The sequence below is a fragment of the Equus quagga genome, chromosome 3 (genome assembly GCF_021613505.1).
Source record: "Equus quagga isolate Etosha38 chromosome 3, UCLA_HA_Equagga_1.0, whole genome shotgun sequence".
NCBI lineage: Eukaryota > Metazoa > Chordata > Mammalia > Perissodactyla > Equidae > Equus > Equus quagga.
Window position 1 is genome coordinate 37,081,587 of NC_060269.1, and position 25,705 is coordinate 37,107,291.

The 25,705-nt window shown below is 35.2% G+C and overlaps 1 protein-coding gene across 1 annotated transcript in view; it reads right to left on the reverse strand.

The window, feature by feature from the left end:
- The window catches only part of IQCM (IQ motif containing M), a 343,964-nt gene that overhangs the window by 146,248 nt on the left and 172,011 nt on the right, over positions 1-25,705 (reverse strand). The window contains exon 11 of the mRNA XM_046657520.1: positions 23,804-23,938. Within this exon, the coding sequence (XP_046513476.1) occupies positions 23,804-23,938 (135 nt within the window). The remainder of the gene's footprint in view (positions 1-23,803; positions 23,939-25,705) is intronic.

A 25,705-nucleotide genomic window follows, 5' to 3' on the forward strand; every position in this document is an offset into this window, starting at 1 on the left:
AACAAATGAGATGAAAAATAAAGTAGAAAGCATTAAAAATAGAGCAGACCATATGGAGGAGAGAATTAGTGAGCTTGAAGATAGAACCCTAGAAATGAGTCAGGTGGAGGAGTAGAGAGAATTAACATTTTTAAAAAATGAAGAAATTCATTGAGAAATATCCAACTCAACTAGGAAAAGTAACATAAGGATTACAGATATTCCAGAAAGAGAAGGGAAGGAGGAAGGAGCAGAGAGTTTATTCAAAGGAATAATAGCTGAGAACTTTCCAAACCTGGGGAAAGAACTAAACTTTCAAGTACATGAAGCTAATAGAATTCCTAACCACCTCAATGCAAAAAGACCTTCTCCAAGTCATATAATATTAAAACTGTCAAAATAAATGACAAAGAAAATCTATTAAGGGCAGAAAGAAAGAAGAAAATAACCCACAAAGGAACCCCCATCAGGCTTTCAACAGAATTTTCAGGAGAAACCCTACAGGCTATAAGACAGTGAAATGATATATTCAAAATACTAAAAGACAAAAACTATCAGTCAAGAATATTCTATCCAATGAAATTATCCTTCAGCTATGATGAAGAAATAAAAGCTTTTCCAGACACACAAAAGCTGAGGCAGTTCATTGCCACTAGAACTGCCTTATAAGAAACACTGAAAGGAGCCCTCCCATTTGTATCTAAAAAGCAAAGGTTTACAAAACCTTGAGCAAGGAGATAAATGGACAGACATAATTGCAGCTTTAATCAGAATAGGGTAGTAAACAATTAATTATAACATAAAAAATAAAGGGAAAGAAAGAATCATAAATAACTATAATCAATACAATTTGGTCACAAACTCAAAATGCAAACATCAATTTGTGACACCAAAAACATAGAATGGGAAGAGGAAAGGGATGGAACCTGCATGGGCTAATGGAGACAAGAGGTTATCAGAAAAAGGACTATCTCATCTATGAGATCTTTTATACTAACCTCATGCTAACCACGAAATAAAAAATCAAAGAGAGTTACAAGGCATAAATAAAAAGAAAATAGAGAAAAACATCATAGAAAACCACCAAATTGAAAATGGCAGGCAGAAATTCAAGGAAAAAGAAACAATGGAAACATAGAACAACTGTAAAACAATAGCCACAGTGGCAATATTAAGCCTGCATATAACAATAATCAACCTAATTGTAAATGGATTGAATTCACCAATCAAAAGAGAAAGAGAGTCTGGATAGGTGAAAAAACAAGACCCAACAATATGTTGCCTCCAGGAAACACATCTTAGCTCTAAAGATGAACATAGGCTCAGAGTAAAGGGATGGAAGATGGAAGATATTCCAACCAAATGGCAAGCAAAAGAAGGCAGGTATAGCTGTATTTATATCAGATAAAACAGACTTCAAGATAAAAAAGATAACAAGAGACAAAGATAGGCATTATATAATGGTAAAAGGGACATTCTAGAAGAAGACATAACACTTATTAATATATATGCACCTAACATAGGAGGACAAAAGCATATAAAGCAACCATTAACAGACAAAAAGGGAGAAATTTACAGCAACAAAATAATAGTAGGGGGCCTTAACACCTCACTTATGCTAATGGATAAATCATCCAGACAGAAAGTCAACAAGGACACAGTGGACTTACATGAAACACTAGATCAGATGGGCTTAACAGATATATATAGAATGTTCAATCTAAAAACAGCAGAATACACATTCTTCTCAAGTGCACATGGAACATTCTAAAAACTAGATCATACACTGGGCAAAAAAGCAAGTCTCAAAAATTAAAAAGACTGAAATCATATCAACTATCTTTTCTGATCACAGTGGTATGAAACTAAAAATCAACCACAAGAAAAAAGCTGGGAAAGTCACAGATATGTGTAGACTAAACAGCATGCTAGTGAACAACCACTGGATCAATGAAGAAATCAAAGGAGGAATCAGAAACTACCTGGAGACAAATAAAAATGAAAACACGACATACCAACTCTTACGGGATGCAGCAAAAGTGGCACCAATAGGGAAATTTATTGCATTACAGGCCTACCTCAAGAAACAAGAAAAATCTCAAATAAGCAATCTTACACTATACCTAAAAGAACAAGAAAAAGAAGAACAAAGCCCAAAGTCATTAGAAGGAATGAAATAATAAAAATCAAAGCAGAAATAAATGATATAAAGACTAAAAAAATAGAAAGGATCACTGAAACTAAGAGCTGGTTCCTTGAGAAGATAAACAAAATTGACAGATCCTTAGCCAGACTAACTAATAAAAAAAAAAGAGAAAACACAAATAAATAAAATGAGAAAGAGGAGAAATTATAACAGACACCACAGAAATACAAAAGATCATTAGAGAATATTATGAAAAGCTATATGCCAACATATCGAATAACCTAGAAGAAACAGATAAATTCATAGACTCATGCAACGTCCCAAAACTGAATCAAGAAGAAATAAAGAATCTGAATAGAACAATCAGAAGTAAAAAGACTGAAACAGCAATCAAAAACCTCCCAAAAAACAAAAGTCCGGGACCAGATGGCTTCTCTGATGAAATCTACCAAACACTCAAAGAAGATTTAATACCTACCCTTCTCAAATTATTCCAAAATATCGACAAGGATGGGAAGCTTCCTCACTCATTCTACCAGGACAGTATTACCCTGATACCAAAACCAGATAAGGGCAATACAAAAAAGGAAAATTACAGGCCAACATCACTGATGAACACAGATGCAAAAAACTCGAAAAAATATTACAAAATCAGGGCCCAGCTCAGTGGCATAGCGGTGAAGTTTGTGTGTTTTGCTTTCGTGGCCCGGAGTTTCTGCGTTCAGATGCTGGGTGTGGACCTACACATGACTCATCAAGCCATGCTGTGGTGGCATCTCTCATAGAAAATAGAGGAAGATTGGCACAGATGTTAGCTCAAGGACAATCTTCCTTACACACACAAAAAATTAGGAAATCAAATAGAACAATACATCAAAAGGAACACACACCGTGGTCAAGTGGGATTTATTCCAGGGATGCAGAGTTGGTTCAACATCCACAAATCAATCAATGTGATACACTACATTAACAAAATAAAGAATACAAATCACATGATCATCTCAATACATGCAGAGAAGGCATTTGAGAAGATCTAACATCCATTTATGATAAAACTGTCAATAAAATTGTTATAGAAGGAAAATACTTCAATATAATAAAAGCCACATATGAGAAACCCACAGCCAACATCATACTCAATGGTGAAAAACTGAAAGATATTCTTCTGAGAACAGGAACAAGACAAGGATGCCCACTCTCGCCACTCCTATTCAACATAGTACTGGAAGTTTTAGCCTGAGCAATTGGGTAAGAAAAATAAATAAATAGGAAGAAGTTAAACTGCCACTATTCGCAGATGACGTGATTCTTTACATAGAAAACCCTAAAGAATCTACAAAACAACTATCAGAAATAATCAATGAATACAGTAATGTTGCAGGGTACAAAATCAACATAGAAAAATCAGTTGCATTTCTATACACCAACAATGAACTAGCAGAAAAAGAAATCAAGAATACAATCCCAGGGGCCGACCTGGTGGCACAGCAGTTAAGTTCGCATGTTCCACTTAGGTGGCCTGGGGTTCGTGGGTTCAGATCCCAGGTGTGGACATGGCACCACTTGGCAAGCCATGCTGTGGTAAGCATGCCACATATAAATTGGAGGAAGATGGGCACAGATGTTAGCTCAGGGCTAATCTTCCTCAAAAAAAAAAAAAAAAAGAATACAATCCTATTTACAATTTTGACAAAAAGAATAAAATACCTAGGATTAAATTTAACCAAGGAGGTGAAAGACCTGTACACTGAAAACTATAAGACTTTATTAAAAGAAATCAAAGAAGACATAAAGAAATGGAAAGATATTCCATGTTCATGGATTGGAAGAATAAACATAGTTAAAATGTCCATATTATCTAAAGAAATCTACAGATTCAATGCAATACTAATCAGAATCCCAATGACATTCTTCACAGAGATAGAACATAGAACACTAAAATTTATACGGAACAGCAAAAGACCCCTAATAGCCAAAGAAATCCTGAGAAAAAAGGACAAAGTTGGAGATATCACACTCCATGAATTCAAAATATACTAGAAAGCTATATTATTCAAAACAGCATGATACTGGCATAAAAACAGACACACAGATCAATGGAACATAATTGAAATACCAGAAATAACACTTGACACCTATGGACAGTTAGTCTTTGACAAATGAGCCAGCAACACACAATGGAGAAAGGAAAGTCTCTTCAAAAAATTGTGTTGGGAAAACTGGACAGCCACATGGAAAAGAAGGAAAGTGGCTTCTTTCTTCTATCTTATCTTACTTATCACTATCTTATACTTACTTATCTTACTTATACTTACTGATCACTATCTTACACCATACACAAAAATTAACTAAAAATGGATTAAAGACTTGAATGTAAGGCCTGAAACCATAAAACTCTTAGAAGAAAATATAAGCAGTACTCTCTTTGACATCAGTCTTAGCAGTATCTTTTTGAATACCATGTCTATTCAGGCAAGGGGAACAAAAGAAAAAAGTAAGCAAACGGAACTATATCAGACTAAAAAGCTTCTATATGGCAAATGAAACCATCAACAAAATGAAAAGACAACCCACTAACTGGGAGAAAATATTTGCAAATCATATATCAAACAAGGTGGTTAATTTCCAAAATATATAAAGAACTCATACAATTCAACAACAAAAAAGCAAACAAACAAATACAAAAAATGGGCAGAGAACGGGCCGGCCCCATGGTGCAGTGGTAGGGTTCGGCGCACTCCACTTCAGCATCCTGGGTTCGTGGGTTTGGATCTGGGCGTGGACCTACACAACTCGTCAGTCATGCTGTGGCAGCAACTCACATACAAAATAGAGGAAGATTAGCAGTGGATGTTAGCTCAGGTTGAATCTTCCTCAAGCCAAAAAAGAGGAAAATTGGCAATGGATTTTAGCTCAGGGCAATCTTCCTCAACAGCATCAACAGTAAAAATGGGCAGAGAATATGAACACACATTTTTCCAGAGAAGATATACAGATGGCCAACAGGCACATGAAAAGATGGTTCAACATCACTAATTATCAGGGAAATGCACATCAAAACTACAATGAGATAGCACCTTGCACCCATCAGGATTGGCTATAATAAACATGACAAGAAATAACAAGTGTTGGAGAAGATTTGGAGAAAAACAAACCCTTATACACTGCTGGTGGGAATGCAAACTGGTGCAGCCACTATGGAAAACAGTACGGAGATTCCTCAAAAAATTAAAAATAAAGGAGTCAGCACCATGGCATAGTAGTTAAGTTCGCATGCTCCCCTTTAGCGGCCCAGGGTTCATAGGTTAGGATCCTGGGCATGGACTTACACACCACTCATCAAGCCATGCTGTGGCAGTGTCCAACATACAAAATAGAGGGGGATTGGCACAGGTGTTAGCTCAGTGACAATCTGCCTCAAGCAAAAAGAGGAAGATTGGCAACAAATGTTAACTCGGGGACCACGTTCCTCACCAAAAATAAATAAATAAAAATAGCAGTACCGTATGATCCGGCTATTCCAATGCTGGGTATTTACCCAAAGAACATGAAATCAATAATTAAAAAAGATATATGCACCCCTACGTTCACTGAGCATTATTCACAATAGCCAAGATGTGGAAGCAACCAAAGTGCCCATCAACAGATGAATGGATAAAGAAGATGTGGTATATATACAAGGAAATACTACTCAACCATAAAAAACACAAAATTGTGCCATTTGTGACAACATGGATGGACCTTAAGGATATTATGCTGAGCGAAATAAGTCAGAGAGAGAAAGACAAATACTGTATGATTTCATTCAGACATGGAAGATAAATAAACAAACGCATAGATAGGGAGATTAGGGGTTACCAAAGGAGAAGGGGTTGGAGGGAGGGTGAAAGAGGTAAAGGGGCACATATGTATAGTGACAGATAAAAACTGGACTGTTGTGGTGAATATGATGAAGTCTATACAGAACCTGAAATATAGTGATGTACACCTGAAATTTACACAATGTAGTAAGCCAATATGACCCCAATAAAATATTTTTTTTAAAGTGAAGGAAGTCAGACACAAAAAAGTACATGCTCCATAATTCCATGTATATGAAGGTACAAAACTTATTTTTGGTGATACAAGTCAATCTGGTGGTTATCTCTTGGGCATGGTATATCAACTGAGAAGAGGCACGAGAAAACCTTCTGAGGCAATGTAAATGTTCTATAAGTTGAAAGGAATAAAAAGGAAATACTTCACATTAAAATAATTAGGACAACTACAGCTATACTTACATCAAACTTATAGTTTTATATGCCTTCATCATTAAGGGAGAACAACTACAAATAAAGGAACTTAATATGCATCTTTAAATACTTTTTCAAAGTAATAAAATAAGTAACAAGAAAATTATCAAAGATAAAAGTTAATATTGATGAGAATATTAAAAAGTAAAGGTATAATCCAAACTTTGGTGGTTTCCAATGACTAATAACATGGGAAAGACTTAGAAACTTTTGAAGAAAAAGGAGAGCAGATATATAAAACAATTTGTAGAGAAAGAAGACATAGCCATCTGTAGAGAAAATATTAAAAGAAATTGTAAGAGAATATTAAAAACAATTTGATTGCAATCTACTGGTAAATCTAAAAGAAATCAGTAATTTCCTCAAACTAATATAAATTACCACTATTAATCCAAAAGATGAGAAATCCAAACAAAGCAATTACGCTAAAGTAGATGGAACCAGTGATCAATAATCTTTCTTTTAAAGAGGCACCTGGATCAAATGTTTCCATACCTAAGTTTGACCTAATTTCTAAAGAACAAATAATTCCAATATTTTAACTAAACTTTTCTGAGCCAAAGAAAATGATAGAAAGATCTTTATTTTATGAAACCAATGTGATCTTAACCACAAAACTTGATGGAGCTATTCCAAAATATCTACAGACCAGTCTCATTTATTAAAATATCAGAAATATTCTAAATAAAATATTACCAAATAGAACCAGCAGGATTCCCACTATAAAAAGAGTATGGTTATTCTAGGAAAGTCACCAGAATACCACCAATCTCTCAATAAAATGTATTGAATCAAAATATTAAATCAGAAAAAACATATGATCAATAGACAAATTGGCAATAGATTGAATCAAGCAGCCACTCCAAACAAAAACCTTAATGAGACAGATACATAAACCAATGCAACAGAATAAAGGGCCCTTACCTAGATCTAATATGGGAATTTAACATACAGAAAAATATTTTTACTTAGTGGTCAAAAGATAACTAACTTAATAAATGATGTCGATGCAAGCAGATATCCATTTGGAAGGAAGTTGGACCCCTATTGACATCATATGCAATTGTAAATTCCAGATGTAATAAGGATATGTAAAATATAAAAATAATTTTAGAAAAAAATTTTGGTAGACTATATGCATAACTCAGAGTTTGAAAAACTTTAACGAAAAAAGGTAAACCAAAGGTGTAAAGATATACATTGATAGAAATACAAAGTTTTTGTATTTCAGAAGATAAGAAAGTTCATAATTAAATCACTGAAAAATGATTGTAAAATATACAACAAACGAAGAATGAATACATACAATAAACAGTACATTAAAATCAATAAGACAAAGAGAAATAACCAAAATGGGCAGAAATTATAAATAGGCAAGTCACAGAAGAAGACACACATATGAAGAGCAGCTAAATGTCACAGATAGAGATATGTAAATTAAAGTAGGTTTAAATCATTTCGCACTCGGCAAATTGATAAGTACGCCTGCCCTGGGAATTCAGGAAAAAAAGAATCTACTCAGACTTTGCTGGCGGAACTTTGAATTGTTATAGCGTTTCTTGAAAATCAGTCTGTAAGTATCAACTGAAATTTAAAATATCTATATCTTTTGATCCAACAATCTTGTTCTTGGAAATCTATCCCTTAGAAGTAAAAGAACCAGTACAAAAAATTGCTTGCAATGGCCACAAAGTATAAACAAAGTAAATTCTGATCAACCAGGGAGTGACTGAATAAACTGGAATGTATCCTGTTTATATTGCAATATCATGAAGGCATTAAAAAGAGTTAGAGGATTCTCATGATGAATTGCTAAGTGAAAAAATATTTAGAGAAATTCATATATGATTCTAGTCTATAAAATAAAGAATGGGCATAAACATATACTTTCATATGCATATATAAGCAAGAAGGGCATAGAATTTCAAACATTTGTGGCAAGAGCATACATCATTTATATCAGCTAAAAAAGGTTTTTTCACTATGAAAAAGTTCAAAGAGCTATACAAATGTGAAAAAATGGCTCCTTCTCAAATACTTTGCAGCCTTCTTACCTTACACAAATAAAAATCTAATCTACACAAAACGAAAGCTACTTCTCTGTGCAATTAAAAGAGACTAATCCACATTTAATTTATAAATAATTAAATACTATTATAATAGCAAAATGCTCTAACTAGAACTTTAACAATTTGATATTGTTTTTGACAATTGAACACATTTGTAAACATTGGAACCAGAAAATTCCATGAAGACACATTTTTATGGCAATATTTTAAATATACAAATTGTAAACGTGAAGGATTAATATACAGAACAAGAAATCATCACCCTGGAATACTTCTTATTTTTTTGTTGTTTCCCTATACATTTTGCTTATTGCTGAACGTTACATTCCATTTTAAGGAACTCATTTATTACAAAAATTTGCAAATAATCAATTCTATTATTTATTTCTATTACTCTCAGAAAAAGTAATTACACATAAGTTAGGTTGTAGGACATTTACAGATCAGCATGGCAAGGAGAATTCTAGTTATAGGCCAAAGCACTTTCCTCTCTGACTCCTGGAATTATGATCTCAGCAAGAACTAAATTATAATAGTGCTACCAAACTGGGAAGGGAATCACCAGATCAATTTACTATAAAAAGATCATGATTATCACTCCCATCAAGTAGGAAGCACTAAACTAAGCATGATGTTGGCCATATCAACCAAAGCAGGTTTAATAGTTGAGTCCTTTCCCCAGAATAAAAAGGAGAAGGGCATGAAGTGAGTAACATTTATGAAGCTGTAGATGTGCTGCTTTATGTATAACATATTTTCCCCTATTGTTACATACTGAATGTTTTTGTCCCTCCCCCTGAAATTCACATGTCGAAGCCATGACCATTAATGTTATGGCATTAGGAAATGGGGCCTTTGGCAGGTAATCAGGTTTAGACGAAGTCCTGAGGGGGTGCTCCTGTGATGGAATTGGTACCGGTACAAGGAGAGAAAGAGACACCAGTACTTCCTCCTCTTGCCAGGTGAGGATAGTGAAGAAATAAATGTGTAGTTTTAATTTCAATGCATTTCTCTTCAGAAACTGTTACAAATAATAATTTCTTGGATGTAAGCTGGTAGCTACCAGTTTTTAAAATTCATTAGATGCAGCACTACGACAACCAAGCTCCACAAAGGAGACGGCATACTAGCTACCATTCTGTTTTATTTTTATTTTAACAATAAGAATAATGCCCCTTTTTAATATTTAAACATTTGCTCTGATTAAACAGTCCATTTCTGCTGACTCACAGCAGACACTGGTCTGGTACTGTTTATTAACTTTCCTATGAGCATATTGTTTATAGCAGGTGTCTGATTAACATAACTGGTCACTGAAGCCTCATTGTTGGACACATAAGAGAGGAGCTTTGCCTGGCAGCAGGGCCAGCTCCTTTATCACCTCATGTATTTGAATCCTAATCAGATTTAATCCCCTCCTAACTTTCCCTTTTTTTGGGTGACTCATACTTGGCAGCCTACGCAAGTGCATCCAAGGTTCACCAGATCCTTGCAGAAAATTATTTTAATATGCCTGAATAGATATGGCCACAAAATACATTAAAGCTGTTTTCTCCTTAAAACTTTAAAAACAACATACAAACTAAATAAATGCAAGAGCAACAAGATGTCCTTCTGGAGGCTGGTAAACAAATGTAATGCTGCTATGAGGCTAGGGGCCAGACCATCCTCAATACTTACAAAGTGACGCATTTGCAAGAGATGCCCCATGCTTGAAATCATATCCCCCAATAAACCAAACAGAATACTAACGAATAAAAAACTACCACCTGGGCAATACTATGGGATCTCCATAGGTTTGCCTGGCAGAGAGTTTTGGAAAGTTCTCAGAGGAACAGAATTTTTCTGAAAAGTAACTTTCCTTTTTGGCCCCAAGACAAGAGAGAAAGCAACTAAGTAGTCCACTTTTCATTATCTCTAAGACTTTATGGGCATACGCTACCATTTTTATTTTTTATACTCCATTAATTTTAAAGTAAAGTTGGGAAGATTTTCCTTTCATGTCTCTTACCTTAGTACTGGAATGTGTCCTTCATTCTGCTGTGGCTGTGACACCATCTCCCTCTTCCTTTTTGTACACAAGGTTCTATTCTATGAACTGAATTCTAGCAGCAAACAAGAAAGTAAGGTCCCTGCCATATTGGAAATCAATAGGCTAGTGGAGGAGAAAGACAATAAACAAATGTATGTGTAATATAATATCAGAAAGTGATAAGTGGGAGCCGGCCCGGTGGCGCAGCGGTTGAGTTCGCACGTTCCGCTTCTCGGCGGCCCGGGGTTCGCTGGTTCGGATCCCGGGTGCGGACATGGCACTGCTTGGCAGCCATGCTGTGGTAGGCGTCCCACGTATAAACTAGAGGAAGATGGGCACGGATGTTAGCTCAGGGCCAGGCTTCCTCAGCAAAAAGAGGAGGACTGTCAGTAGTTAGCTGAGGGCTAATCTTCCTCCAAAAAAAAAACAAAAAACAAAAAAAAAGAAAGTGATAAGTGGAATTAAGGAAAATAAATATGAAAGAGATGGAGGAAGACAGAGGGCAGAGGACAGCGGGAGGAGAGGAAACGTCAGCAAAGGTTTTTCTGAGCAAATGATATTTGAGTGGAGATGTGAGTCAAATTCTTGCAAAGTGATCCATGAGAAAAGAAAACTCTAAAGAGAAGAAATGGTAAGTGTAAAAAACTTAAGTGTATTCAAAAAAGTAAAGTCATCAGCCTGACTGGAATAGAGTAAGGAAGACGGAGAAGGGTAGGAGTTGAGGTCAAAAGGTAAGAAATGTATCATTTGTTAGGTTTTGAAGTTTATTCTACGTGTTATAGGAAGGAACTGGAGAATTTTTTAAATTTTATTTTTAAGTATTTCGGACAAAAAAGAAATGAAAAAAAAATGAGCATCTGTGGACCTACCACCTAACTTAAGAAACATTACAAAAGAACTGAATCTTCCTCATTCTCCAACAGCAACAAAAGAAATAAGGTACCTAAAATAAGTCTATAAACAGGTGAATAAGTTGTGGAGATCTGCTATACAACAATGTAAATAATACTGTATTGCGCACTTAAAAATTTGTTAAGAAGGTAGATCTCACGTTGTATTCTTTTCATAATAAAATGAAACTAACAAAAATTTATCAGATCTTTAGGGAGAAAGAAATTTCATTGAAATTAAGAAAATTTCTTTGAAAAATATAAAAGAAAACCGATAAATTATGGATAAGTAGAAAGATTTAATATCAAAAAGAAGTCAATTCTCAGGAGCCAGTGGCATAGTGGTTAAGTTCGCGTGTTCTGCTTCAGCAGCCCAGGGGTTGCAGGTTCAGATCCCAGAGGCAGTACACACTGCTCATCAAGCCATGCTGTGGTGGCGACCCACATACAAAATAGAGGAAGATTTCCACAGATGTTAGCTCAGCAACAATCTTCCTCAAGCCAAAAAAAAAAGGAATATTGGCAATAGATATTAGCTCAGGGCCAATCTTCCTCACACACACAAAAAAGAGAGGAGTCAATTCTCTACAGATTGTCTCAATATTAACTGCATTTTGTATAGAACTGGAAAGACTAACTCTCACATTTATTTAGAAGTGAAAAAGTCCAAGAAGGCCCAAGATGAAAAAAAAGTGGTGGAATTTTCCCTGCCAGGTATAACGACTCCTCATAAAGCTAGACCGATTGGTGGCCCAGGGATATACTGAGATAAAAGAAATAGAATTGAAAATCCAGAAACAGATCCAGATTTAGATGGAAATTTGATATATGGTAGAAGCAGTATTGCAAATCAGTGGTAAAAAATCTCTATTCAATAAACTATGCTGGGATGACTGGTTATTCAAAAGGAAAAAGAAAACAATAATACTTTTTACTCCCACTACACACTTGCAAAAGACAATGGAAGCCCCTTATGAACTCCTTCTCCATTGTACTCTTATTCCTTCCCTCCCTCCCCAGAAGTGATGGTTCCTCTCTCACCGCACACTGAGATGAACTTGTGTGAGTGATAAAAATATCCCCCTTATCTTTTCCTCTACTTCTTCCACCCCAGACCCATAACCTTATATGGAGCTCAGATTTAGCTGTGCTGGAGAGCTCTCCCCTCATGCAAAAATCTATTTATCTCACCAGGAGCTTCCAGAAGTTTCACCTGAACTAAACTCAGCAGCGCTTCTGTTAGGACGTTAAGATGGAGGGTTTAGTTTCACAGTTGGTTTTTGAGAAGATATTCTGTAATGCTAGATTCTTGCCCTATTCCAATATTAGCCTCTCTTTTCTGTGACTAACTAGGGTTCCTTGACATGCCTAGACTCATATAAAGCTGTTTCCTCCTTGTGGAAAAAAACAGGCAATCACTATTCTGAATTTGCTATTTTCCCTTACTGCACATCTTTATGCTTTTACTGCATATGTATATATACACATATATATGTACTCAAACAATATAAAATATTATGTTGAATACCTAAAATTTTTACATAAATTATGTGTCCTTTTGAAATTTTTTCTTTACTCATTTTTTTAAAGATTTATCCATGTTGATACACGTAATTCTAGTTCACTACCTGAGTAGTGTTTATTATATATTTCATTGATTCTTTTTATAGGTCCGAAGTACTTCATAATACATCTTAAAAAGGGAAAAAGTATTGGAGGTAGGACGTAGACCATTGCAAATAGATTCAACAGTTTTGAGGAGTTTCTTATAAAGGAGATCAAAGAAATGGAATGGTAACTGGAGAAGGAAGAACCAAAAGATTATGTGGCATCTAGGGAGGGTGTTTGTAAGATGGAAAATTTCACAGCATATTTGTGTGCTAATGGGAAATAGTCCAGGAGAGAAGAAATAAATAATAAAGAAGAGACAGGAAATAATCAGGAGTAAAGAAAGTAAAGATAGAAGTAAAATCCTTGAGTAGGCCAGAAAGAATGGGATACTGTGGTCAACAAGGGATGAACAGGGAAAGTTCATCCATTGAAAGAGGGAAAAAAGTAGGTTCTGAAGGTGTAGGTCCTAGAAGGTTGATAGATTGAGAGGTAGGAAGATAAGATAGTCTTTTCTAATTGTGTTTATTATATCTAATTCATTAGAGATAAGGTCATCATCAGGGATGAGGAAGATGGAGCCATTTAAAGTGTAAGAAGGACCAAGATAATGTGAAATATTAATCTAGGAGAGGAGGAGATTGAACAACTCAAAAAATGGAATAAAATTGCCTGGCAGTTTTAAGCTTCCACTTGACATTTGTGATCAGAAATTTAAAGTGAAATAAATCGGCCTGGTTGTGTTTTTCTCCATCCATGCCATGTTCATCTGCTTGAACTAGACAAAGAGTTAGTTCTATCAGATTCAATCTTTTAGAAAATAAGTCTAAGGAGAGAAACAAAGTTAAAATGTATGCAGGGGTACCATGGAATGAATCTAAATTGAGTAAGGTGGAAGGTAAAAGACCAGAGGGGTTATGAATACCATAAATACAGTAAACTAATGGATTTAATGTCCTCTTGTGGTTGCAGATTTATTGAAGGAGGCGAACTAGAAAGCCAGAAAGAGGAAAAGGCTTGAAAGAGAGATGTTGGAGGCTTGTAGTATTGGTAATGACAAAACCTAGGTAAAACCAAAGAAGTAAGGAGCTATAAAAATATGATCGTTACAAATGAGGACTCAAGAAAATGAGAGCTCAGCCTGTGCAGGAAGCTGTTTTCTGCAAGCATCTCCAGAAGACTGAAGGAATATAAGACAACTGGAAGTAAACAGAAAAAAAGTCCTCAAATTACTATAAATGCTACAGTCCTGCAAATGTTACAGTTAGTGAGCCAGCTAGCATCTGCAGAATAGCCAGGTTAGAATACAGTAGTTGGTGATGGACTTCTTTGTATTTCACTGTAACCAAAAACATCATTTAGAACATAACATCAGGAGAGTTTCTAACAATGACTGGTTCTAGGTATCTACAGAAAACACAAAAAAATGGCATAAGCAAGAGGTTTGCAGTAGTTATATTAGCAATCACTTCATCCCTGAAAAGCAGTACTACTCTTTACTCTGTACAATAATCAGAATTTTTTTTTCCAAGGGCAGATTAAGCAGATTAAGAATGATCTACTAGAAATTAGCTAACTAATAGGGGCCATTAATGCAAGACAGGGGTTCTCATTCTGTTTCTGGCCACAACCTCCCAGCAGTAACTAGGTTCACCTGCATGGCCCAGGCACAAGGGCTGCACCTGGGTGCCGTTCCCAGCACGCTAGTGATAGCTCCATCCTTTCTTTCCTCAACAAAGTCTTTAGAATTCCAGTGAGTGAGAGTGATATTATGGGGATTATCTTTTAATCTATTCAAATTTATTTCTTACTGTAAAAATCTGGGTACATTAACTTTCATAGAATCAAATAATTTGGAACTCACTCTACAACTTTTTTAAATAGATGAATATGTTATGACACCTTGGTTAGACCCACTAGTTTGAATGATTGTTTAATCTTATATATAAATCTCAATGCTAGAAAATACGCACAATAAATTGTAGGTGTACATTCAATTTTGTGTCCCCTCTAATTAGTGCTGTGAATTAAATTCCACAAAAAAATAAAGAGAAAGAGAAAGTTCTGATATCTGCCGTTATTACAGGAGGTTATTAGTGCTGAGAGGAGTTACTAACCATAACACACGTGCTATGTAAATGTGCTTACGTGTATGTACCTGTGTTTACTTCAAATGATGACAAGTACAGATAAGGATGTAGATGAAATTCAAGTTTTCTATATCTAACCCACTAAACAAGTTCAGCTGAAAGGATGTTTGATTCCTCTTCATGCTAAAAAATATATATAAGCATTGATAGACAAAGAATCATTAACAGGAATACTTCCAAAGAATAGAAACCCAACATCTTTATGGTAGGAACATGAGATATTTACATTTAAAATGTCTGGAAAATTATGCCCTAAAAGAAACTACGAACATTTCCTTGCATAATAGGGCAACACAACCCATAAAAAAAACACATCTATGCAACGCTATTACCATGTTAATTTTAACATGGAAACAGTCACAGAATTTTAAATTTTGGAAATTGAAATATCAAAATGAAACTCTCATGGGCTTATCATCACTCTAGAGATAAACTTTAAAGAAACAAGCCTTTAGCACTAACAATTGGCTTCTATGCTGCCAAACTGGCAGCTTACTGCTTGGTTTTATGAATCTGAGTCATAAGCTTTCATTTCAATACAACTTATAATTTATATAAAGCATGATAGATTTCACAGCATGGGAGCATCATGCTTCCTTGTTGAGCAGAGCATAATTTCTTTTAAAAGCTTGATTCAGAAATGCTATAAAATGTTAATTCCTAAAGGTGACTTTAGGAAGTAGGCTTAGGAAGAACTGTAAAATTTATTTGACTGTAAAGGGCTGAAAACCATTTTAAGTCCTTTGGAAGTTTTCACTTCACTGTGGGAATTAACAGGACTCAGAATCAAGTGAAATGCCCAAAAAAACAAAGCGCTTTCATGCTATGCTTATGACGTTAGAATAAGTATACTATATCATAAAATTTTGCATTTCATAAGAATTTCTGATGATATATTTTATACTAATGTTTTTTTCCTTTATCAGCGACTTGCATAGCAAAGTTGTTCTCACCAGGGAGTTTATATTCCTGATATTATAGTAATTTAATCACATAAAACAAAGACTTGCTAGTGGATCTCTGCATGTTAGGAGTACTGGGTGTGTAATCTTAATAAACAATGATCTAACAAAAGGAGCCTAAAGCCTTGCTCTCCAACAGACTTATGAAAGTAATTATACCTTTATTGAAGTTATACCACTCTCAAACCCCTGCTGTTCCTGCTGTTTCTTAAAGATGGTTATTTTCTACTTAAAGAAAACAGACAGGCTTTAAAAGAATAGCTGGTGTTAAGTAATATTACAAAATTTAATCAGATTCTCCATGCAGATTATATAGCAATGGTATAAATATTTCAACTCAAGTAATAAAAGACTCAAAGATTTTCTTTGAAAATACCAGAATGGCTAATTAGAGTAACTTACTAATGGGAGTAACAACTCACATGACTGTAGGAGGACAGGAAAGAGGAGAAAAGGGAAAGTCACTAGCCATGATAATTCCCATGGCATATCCTTAGCATAAGCTTTCACAGGCTTTGCACAGCCATGGCTAGGGTGAAAGAAGGCATTACCAGAGTTAAACAAGGAAGGATGAGACAAAATGTCAAGAACCATCTCTAAACAGTGTTAGGAGGAGAAAGCAGGAGGAAGTGTAGGAGCAGCTGCTTGGATCAGGTAGCTTGAAGCAAGGTGATGGCAGTCAGATCATTCAGGGTTGCTCCTTGCCCCTAGGGTTTGGTCTCTAGTTTATTAAGGGGTATTCAAGTTGTAGGAAAAAGTGTTTAAATAGCTCCTACTAACACAAAACTGATTTATATCCAAAATCTAATCTGCATCATGCATTTGGAAACATCCATTTCTAATAGGCAGATGACAGGTGAATAAGAGTCTCAAAACAAGAAGAATCCTACAGAGAAAAGCAATCACAATAAACTAGATCTCAGTGAATGATCTGGCATCTTTTAGTTAGCAGTTTTGGTAACATCGTGCCCTCTCCAGTTACCCATCGGCAGACGCAAACTTTCCCCCATTCAGTGTTACCAGTTACCCTGAAAACTCTAACTTGCTTTGCACATAATCTCTATTTTATGTGTTAAACCCTGTGTCCTTCTTTTATTATCTAGTTAACTCATCTTACAATGTTTGACTTACGTCTTAAACATTCTCTATAACCTTCTCTGATTTCCAAACTTAAGACATAGTTAATATCTGTATCATCTTAGTGCTTGATACATGTGTGAATGTATAAGCACTTACAACGTTGTTTTTATCTAGTTATATGCATGCAATTCCCTCCAGTTATTATGAAGACCCTGAGACCTTTGAAGCACACATTTCACAACACAGAGTAAGTGCTCAAAAGACATTTGTTGAATATATTTGTAACAACAATTTTATCAAAAAAAGACTCTGGGTTGCCATGACCAATGAAGGCATCCATTTAGTATGCTCTAATGCATTTCTTATCACTTTATGACTTATTCCTGAATTTATCAATCAGAGAAGAGAATGTGCTTTGACCTCTCACATGACTGAAAGCATTAGAAAATATCTACAAAATACCAGAAAAAAAGTGCTATCCTGCTACACAGGGGCTATAGACACCACTGACAAAACCTTTATGTTTTTCTAATGCATAGAAAGAATCTGTAGATTCATGGGACCTTAGCAGTAGACTCATCAGAGCAGGGGAGACAAACATCAAACACTTCCAAAGTGATCCAGTGTTATATAACACAAATAATTCAAATCCTGATAAAGAACTTCAGTTCAGGGACTCTTTTCACTAGTGAGGTGGAGGTGATAGTAGAAGGAATATTCTCATTATTTAGTCACTAGAAAGGTGCCAGACTTTCCTAACACTGACCACATGCCTAAATCATCTTTATTACTTTGTTTCTGATATTCTAATTTTGTGCTAAGAATTCTACTCATTTACTTGCTTCCATATTTTTGAGCATTCTGTCCTTTTCTAGTGAACAAATGTAGATCGCCAGGTTATAGGCTCTACTGAACTGGACCATGACAAGAGTATAAAGACCTAAACCAATATCAATATGCCTAAAATGAGGGTTATTATTTTCTCTCCATAAGCAGCCATCATAGGAAGCTAAATTGATTTGAAGATATGGGAAAAAATCTACAACCATTGGCAGTGACAGTGTACATAACACACTTGATAGGAAATAAATAAAGAGAAGCTGCAGCTCTACTAGCCTGAGTTTCAGTCTGAGCTGGGGGAAATCACAGGCCAATCAGAAATTTAATATGCAGATTCTGGAAATGAGAAAGCCACAGAAGGGCTTGATAACCTTTACACATATTCCAAGCTAACAGAGAAACAATAGGAATGAACAGGAAAGAGAAATATGAGGCAGACATAAAAATGAATATTGAATTGCTCCCCAACACACACACAGATACATAGGCAGAGGGCAAAAACCTTAAGGGCTCAAGATGTTTGAATAAATACTATGACCAATCATAGGCTGATAACTAAGTTATACAGATACAGAGATGGTCTTTTGAGAAGTCACTCAAAAAAATTTAAAAAACAATAACTGAACAGAGAAACAAATAGCCAAACACCATAGGGGAAATAGATCAGATTCCACATATTAAGTCCAGCTACTGAATAAATAAGTAAATCCTCAGAATGAGGGAGGTCAGAATCCCTAGTTGAAAAACATGTTATCTAAAATGTCCAGTATTCAACAGTAACAACAACAACAAAACATTCAGACAAACAGGAAAGTGTGACACACACTCAGGGAAAAAAAGCAGTCAATAAAATTCCTGAGTGGACTCAGATGTTAGATTTAGCAGACAAAGACCTCAAAGATGCTATTATAAATATGCTCAAATAATTGAAATAAATTATATTTAAAGAATTAAAGGAAAATATGAAAATTACTCACAAATGGGGATTACCAAGAGAAACAGAATCTATAAAAAGTAACCAAATGGATTCTAGAGTTGAAAAACATAATTAAAAAAATGAAAAATTTGCAAAATGGGCTCAGCAACAGATTTAAGAAGGCAGAAGGGAGAAATGGTGAACTTGAAGATAGATCAATGTATATCACTTTTAAAAACAGAATAAAGATTGAAAAAAAGATAAGCATAGCTTCAGAGACCTCCGGGACTATGCTAAGTGTACTAATATAAGTATAATGGGAGTCCTAGAAGGAAAGGAGAGGGAAAAAATGTACGAAAAAAAATTGGATGAAAAATTGACACGTTTTATGAAAAACATTAATCTACAGATCCAAGAATTTCAATGAAACCCAAGTATGATAAACACAAAGTGATCCATGATCCACACTCACTTCTGTTGTTTAAGCCATCCAGTCTGTGGTATTTCATTATGGTAGCCCTAGCAAACTAATACACCAAGAAATACCTATGTTGACAGATGATATTGTAGATTAGGTGGACACTCCACATGCTATGTTACTACATAAATGCCCTCCATTCTTACTTATCCACAATGTCAGAAAAAGAGAATGAAAAGCCAAATTGACTGAAATGACGTTGTGATGGATGGAGGCTAGAAATAAAAATTAACTCCTTATAGAAAAACAGTGAGTTCATGGATTGAGGTTTGTACCAGCAACCACATATACAGTATAATGGCATTTTTATTATATAAAAAGGAAGACAGATTGCCAGATACTTTCCTCGAACGTTAATGATGGCACTAGGAGATCCTTAGAAGACCTGGCTACCTATTCTAGTTGACCTCTAGTCAGTAGCCTCATGTCATCCTGGGACATAAAATTGCCAGTATTTTTCATATCATCTTTTGCTTTTCAAAATGTTTTATAATAAGAATGTGTTAAATGTATTTTTTAGAAGTTATTTAAAATAAGGCTTTTGTAACATGTTACCTCTGATACTTCTGCATTCTTTTACCATCAGAATTTGCCACTGTCTCACTTTTCTTATATCCTAGAACCCTCTACTATCTTTTTAAATCCTCTTTAATCTCCTTTCTACGTAATTTGAATTTTATTGTTAGAATGCCTCTTTATATGAAAAAAAATTAAGGGAAAATCATTATATGCTTCCCATTTAATATCATAAAGCCATATGTTGAGAAAATGGCAGAAAACTCAGTGCTGTCTGCTTGTGGTGGACAAAGCTGTACCCCAAGGAACAGGAGGCCCAGGATATAGTTACAGTTTGCCACTAACTAGTTAAGGAGCCTGAAATAACTCACATTCTATCTCAGGCCATAGTTTCCTCAGATGCATAGGATATGTCAGGTTAAATAACATACAAGCACTTTCTATGTGTTTGAATTTAAGATTTTCTTTTTTTTGAGGAAGATTAGCCCTGAGCTAACATCTGCTACCAATCCTCCTCTCTTTGCTGAGAAGACTGGCCCTGAGCTAACATCCATGATCATCTTCCTCTACTTTATACGTGGGACACCTGCCACAGCATGGTTTGACAAGCAGTGTGCAGGTGCACACCTGGGATCCGAACCAGCGAACCCTGGGCAACCAAACTAGAACGTAAGAACTTATCTGCTGCGCCACCAGGCCTGCCCCTGATTTTAAGATTTTTGTCTAAGGCTCCACAGTGAAAATGGACTTGTCTTCATTGTTGTTTTCTGTTCATTTTAATTACAGAAAATAAACTTAAAGTTCTATTTACACATTGGAAAAACACTGGAAAAACTTCAAAGTTCGAATTTCCAAATATTGGGCAGATGTGAGAACAGATAACACAGAACAACAACATATTATTTTCCTTACTTTCAGATATACCATTCTACTGTTATTAGTTTCATTCATTGAGATTTAAATAAATATCAGGTAAATGTTTCCATGTTTGCATAGTCTTCAGCTTTTAAGATCAGCCTATGCATGCAGCCTAAAGTTGCTTCATTCTCCCAAAGGAAGATTTTTCAGACAAAAATCATGTTCTCAGTCACAAATTTTTTTGTTACCATAGTGATAAGAATAAAGAATGAAAACAAAAAAAAGCTAAAAATAACTGAACACATACAGACAGTTTTAAGAATGTGACCTACTTGGTGTTTTCACACTGAAGAAGTTAATCAATTAAATTAACTAGAAATGCATTAGGTGAAATATTCTACTGGTTGAAAAAAAATGCGTAGGTTGCACATCTGGAGCTATTACCCACAATCAAAGAAGTCAATATGAATGAAGATGACTGACAATCTAAAATGCATAAAATCATCTTCTCTTAAAAATGGAATATATGCCAGAAGCAAAGAGAAAATCATTAATTTAGCTCAATTTCCCATAAATCTTCTCTTTTCTTTCCATTATTTAGAATATTTCCATTTTATATGAAAGCTTTTTATGCACCAAAAGAATTTTTTAACCGGATGGAGCAACATAGCTGAACATATATTTAAAATTATGTTAGAATGGCTCCTTTCTATAAAGTAAAGCTTCCCTATTTTAGGTATTATAATAAAAACAATATATTTTTAAACTAAGTTTTCCTTGGAAAATTCTAGTTTTAATAAGGAATTTAACAGACTCAATCATTTACAGAAAACCTACTATATTGCAAAGCATTAAACTAGTCTGTGAAAGATCAATAAAAGGCAGTACTTGCTGTCAAGAATGTTTTAATCATTCATCTAATTATGTTTTCATAATACTGACTTTTAAAGTGTCTCCACATAGTAAAACGGAAAGACCATTGAACTTGACTTGAAGAGACCAGGGGAAAGTTCCAGCTCTACTAATGAGCTTAGAAAAATCTCTTTCTAAACTCAGTTCTCTCATCTGTGAAATGAGCATATAACCTCCTTTAGCACACAGGTCATTATGATAATCAAAAGAGATGCTATCAGTGGAAACCAATGGATGACATTCAGTAAATAACCTCTATAAAAATGAGACATTATAGAATTAGGTTCAACATTTTCAAAATAAAAAACAATTATGACAACTTATATTCATGATTAAGTATACTTAAGAATTATTTAAGAATAATAGCAAACATTTATTGAGCACTTATAATGGGACACATATTTTATATGAATTATTTCATTTAAACCTCACAACAGTTTAGTGACTTAGGTAGTATTATCATCCTTTTATAGTTGAGAAAAATAAGGCATAGCAGAGATAAATAAATTGTCCAAAGACATACAGCTGGTAAGTGGTGGAGCCAGGAATTAAACCCAGGCAAGCTAATTCCAGAGTCATGCTCTAAATCTAAGCCTTTATTATATACTCCAAAATAATGAGTAGAGGAAAATATCTCCATAAACTGCTAATTTTAAAAAATCCTTACATTTTAAATTACTAATGCTAATCATTATAAGTTTCTAAAATGCCTAATTGATTCTGTTTTGCTGTATTTACTTTTTTCATTTTATTATTTATTATAAAGAAAAATGGAAAGACTTCAAATGTGCAACAGTAAATACTTTATAAAACATCCATGTGACAGATTATTAGTCACAAATAATGTTGTAAAACATATTTATAGTTTGGAACCTTATGAATACTGTTAAGCAAAAAAGCAGATTTTCAAACGTAAAAAATAATCTCAATTTTCATAAAAGTAATGTCATATGTACAGGAAAAAACTGGAAAGATAGACATGAAATGTTAACAATTGCTATTTCTTAGCAATTTTATAAATTTCTATATTACCAAATTTTCTATACTAAATATTCAATGTTTCTGTCATCAGGAAAAATTATTTAAACAAACAAACAACTTAGTCATGACCACTGAAGCATAAAATGATTTGGATGCTTCTGCCATTCTGTGAACATATACTTATCTAGAGTCTAGAAACTGCCCTAGGTATAGGACTACAGCAGTGGCAAAGCAAAGCCCATAGGTAAAGAATTAGGTAAATTTATGCTAAGAACTAATGAAGGAAGAGAACTTCACACCTATAATGAAGCTTCAACCTTGTCACTCTGACTTTAATCATCTTCCTATTGGCATCCTCTATTAAAAAAGGTCCTCAAATGTTTGGTTTTGTTTGTTTACATTCTGTTCTCAATTAAATTGTGGATACATCATCTGTCATCTCTAAACACGGCAGCAAACCATAGCGTTAGTCTGGACATAGAAAGAAATCTTGAGAATAACCTTAAGGAGTTAAGGAAAATTCACTGAGATTTCCCACACCTTGGTGACAATTTTCACCCTTCTTTAGAGAAGGGAGTAATGTTGCTCCATTTAAATAATGAAATACTGTCATACAATACTGTCCTTTCATTTATTTACTGTTTAGAAAAGAAATGATTTTATAACTGTAAAATTCTCTTATATTGAAATAGTTTACAATGTTTAAACCTATAAACTTGGCTGTGTTCTTTAGTACCAAATCTAACTGGCTAGAGGAAAGCTTTGCAGCATCAGTATTTAAAAGATAGTAGTTTAAAAATACTCAGATGTAATTTACATTGTATCAAAAAAAATCTTAAAATCATAAAAGCTAAAATCACCTTCTCCACTCCTATAAAAAAAGCTTTATTGTATTAACTTCTTTTAACCTGTCCTTTAAATCTCTTCTTTCATATATATTAAAATCAGATTTAAAAAATTTGAGGAAAAGTATTTATAAGATGTTTAATAAAAGTAAAAAAGGAAAGAACAAGGGAGGAAAATAGGGAGGAAGAAATGAAGGAAGGGGAAAAGAAAAGAAGAGGAAAAGAAGAAAAGAAATGGGAACTCCTCACCTCTGTGGACCAGGCCCCAGACATCATCAACTTGCTGCTGGGTTGGAAAGTGACCACAGTCATTGAAGTATTGAAGGAGTTCACTTCTGTCTAATACTTGCCAGTCTTCTCTCTTAGCAAACATTGTTTCATAGTCTAAAAGGAAAAAAGGATAAAAGAAAATACTTTATGAATAATACATCAAAGGCGGGGCTGGCCCCGTGGCCGAGTGGTTAAGTCTGTGCGCTCCGCTGCAGGCGGCCCAGTGTTTCGTTGGTTCGAATCCTGGGCACGGACATGGCACTGCTCATCAAACCACGCTGAGGCAGCGTCCCACATGCTACAACTAGAAGGACTCACAACAAAGAATATACAACTATGTACTGGGGGGCTTTGCGGAGAAAAAGGAAAAAATAAAATCTTAAAAAATAATAATAATAATAATAATAATACATCAAAGGCAAACTACCTAAAGGTTTCATCCGGACTTGAAGAAACTTTAACTCCAGTTTAATTTTTAGGCCTCTGGGATTGGGGTAGCACTATGTTACTCACCGGGGAGGGTTAGAAGGAAGTGGGCATGCTTCTCTCTCTCCCATTGCACAGTAGTCAAAGAGAACACTGGCATCCTCTGGCCCGGTTTACATGACAATTGTTAGTGGACCACATACACATCAATGCTCAAACCACATCATAAGACATAACTTTAATGTCAGAACTTCTGGGGGCCTGACTTCTACTGACCCATTTCAATATTCGTTTTTCATTAGTTCTCATAATTTTTTCATCTCTTTGGGCTTCTATCTGCATTTTAACTGTCTGAATTGGTGATTCCCCTTTGGACTGCTTATTCTACATCTGATTTTGCCCCTAATTGAAATGATGCTTACTTTTTGCTAACTGACTTCATGTATTCTTACTTCCAAGTTTAAGGTACTTTGCCACTCCTGGCTCAAGATTACCATGGAAAACCACTCAGCTGGGCCATCCTTCACCTATCTGCCATACTTGGCATTAACAGGGGTTAGGGAACATCCAAGAGCATTGATGCATACATTTTGTAAGTGTAGCTCTCCAAAAAAATTTTATTTTTTCTGTTCAAAAAGGTGATAGAGTCTCCAATCCAAACTATGATGAATTAGCCTCAGGAAGCTGATTGTCAGTCAGCATTTACAGGGTGATAGGGTCTGCCTCAGGACAGGTTTAGCTCTGAAAATTAGGCTCCCAATGACAAAGAGCACCAGAGTGGTTTCTAAGAGAATTGAATCCATCAACCTGGCACTCAACCATATGGACGTCAACTTTCCATTCATTCATTCAGTTGAGGTGGTCATGAAACATCAACAAATTTAAGAAATATTTAGTGATTGCCTAACTACAAGTAGCTATTCCAGACCCTGAAATATAGCAGTAAAATAAACATAAGTTTATATTTAGTATACCTAAGATATTTTCTCTCACTTCAAATAGACAAACCAGAGAAGTTGATGTTGGCAGCTCCTTCCATATCGGCTTGTCCCTGATATTTCTGTGCATGCTGACCTGATTTTAAATTGCCAGCATCCGCATTTCATTGCCTAAGGGCTCCCTCTGGCTGCAGGACTCCACTCTGCCCACCTATACAGCAAGCCAGAGGTGCCAGGGAATTAAGGTCCCCATTGGAGTGGCCCTCAGCCACTAACTGGAGGGAGTTGATGGATAAAGACCCAGCACGTGAGGCAAGTTGGCTACACTGTCCCCTAGAGGAATTAAGCTCCAGTTGACCCCATGGTAACCTGCTTGATAATGCACTCTTTTTTGACTTCCATCCCTTCCCTGCCTCACTTCCCCATTCCGCTGACAATATTTCCTGGGATCAACTCTCAAGTAAGTTGGTTGTACTTGAATTCTTGTCTCAGGGTCTAATTCTGGTGAAACTCAAAC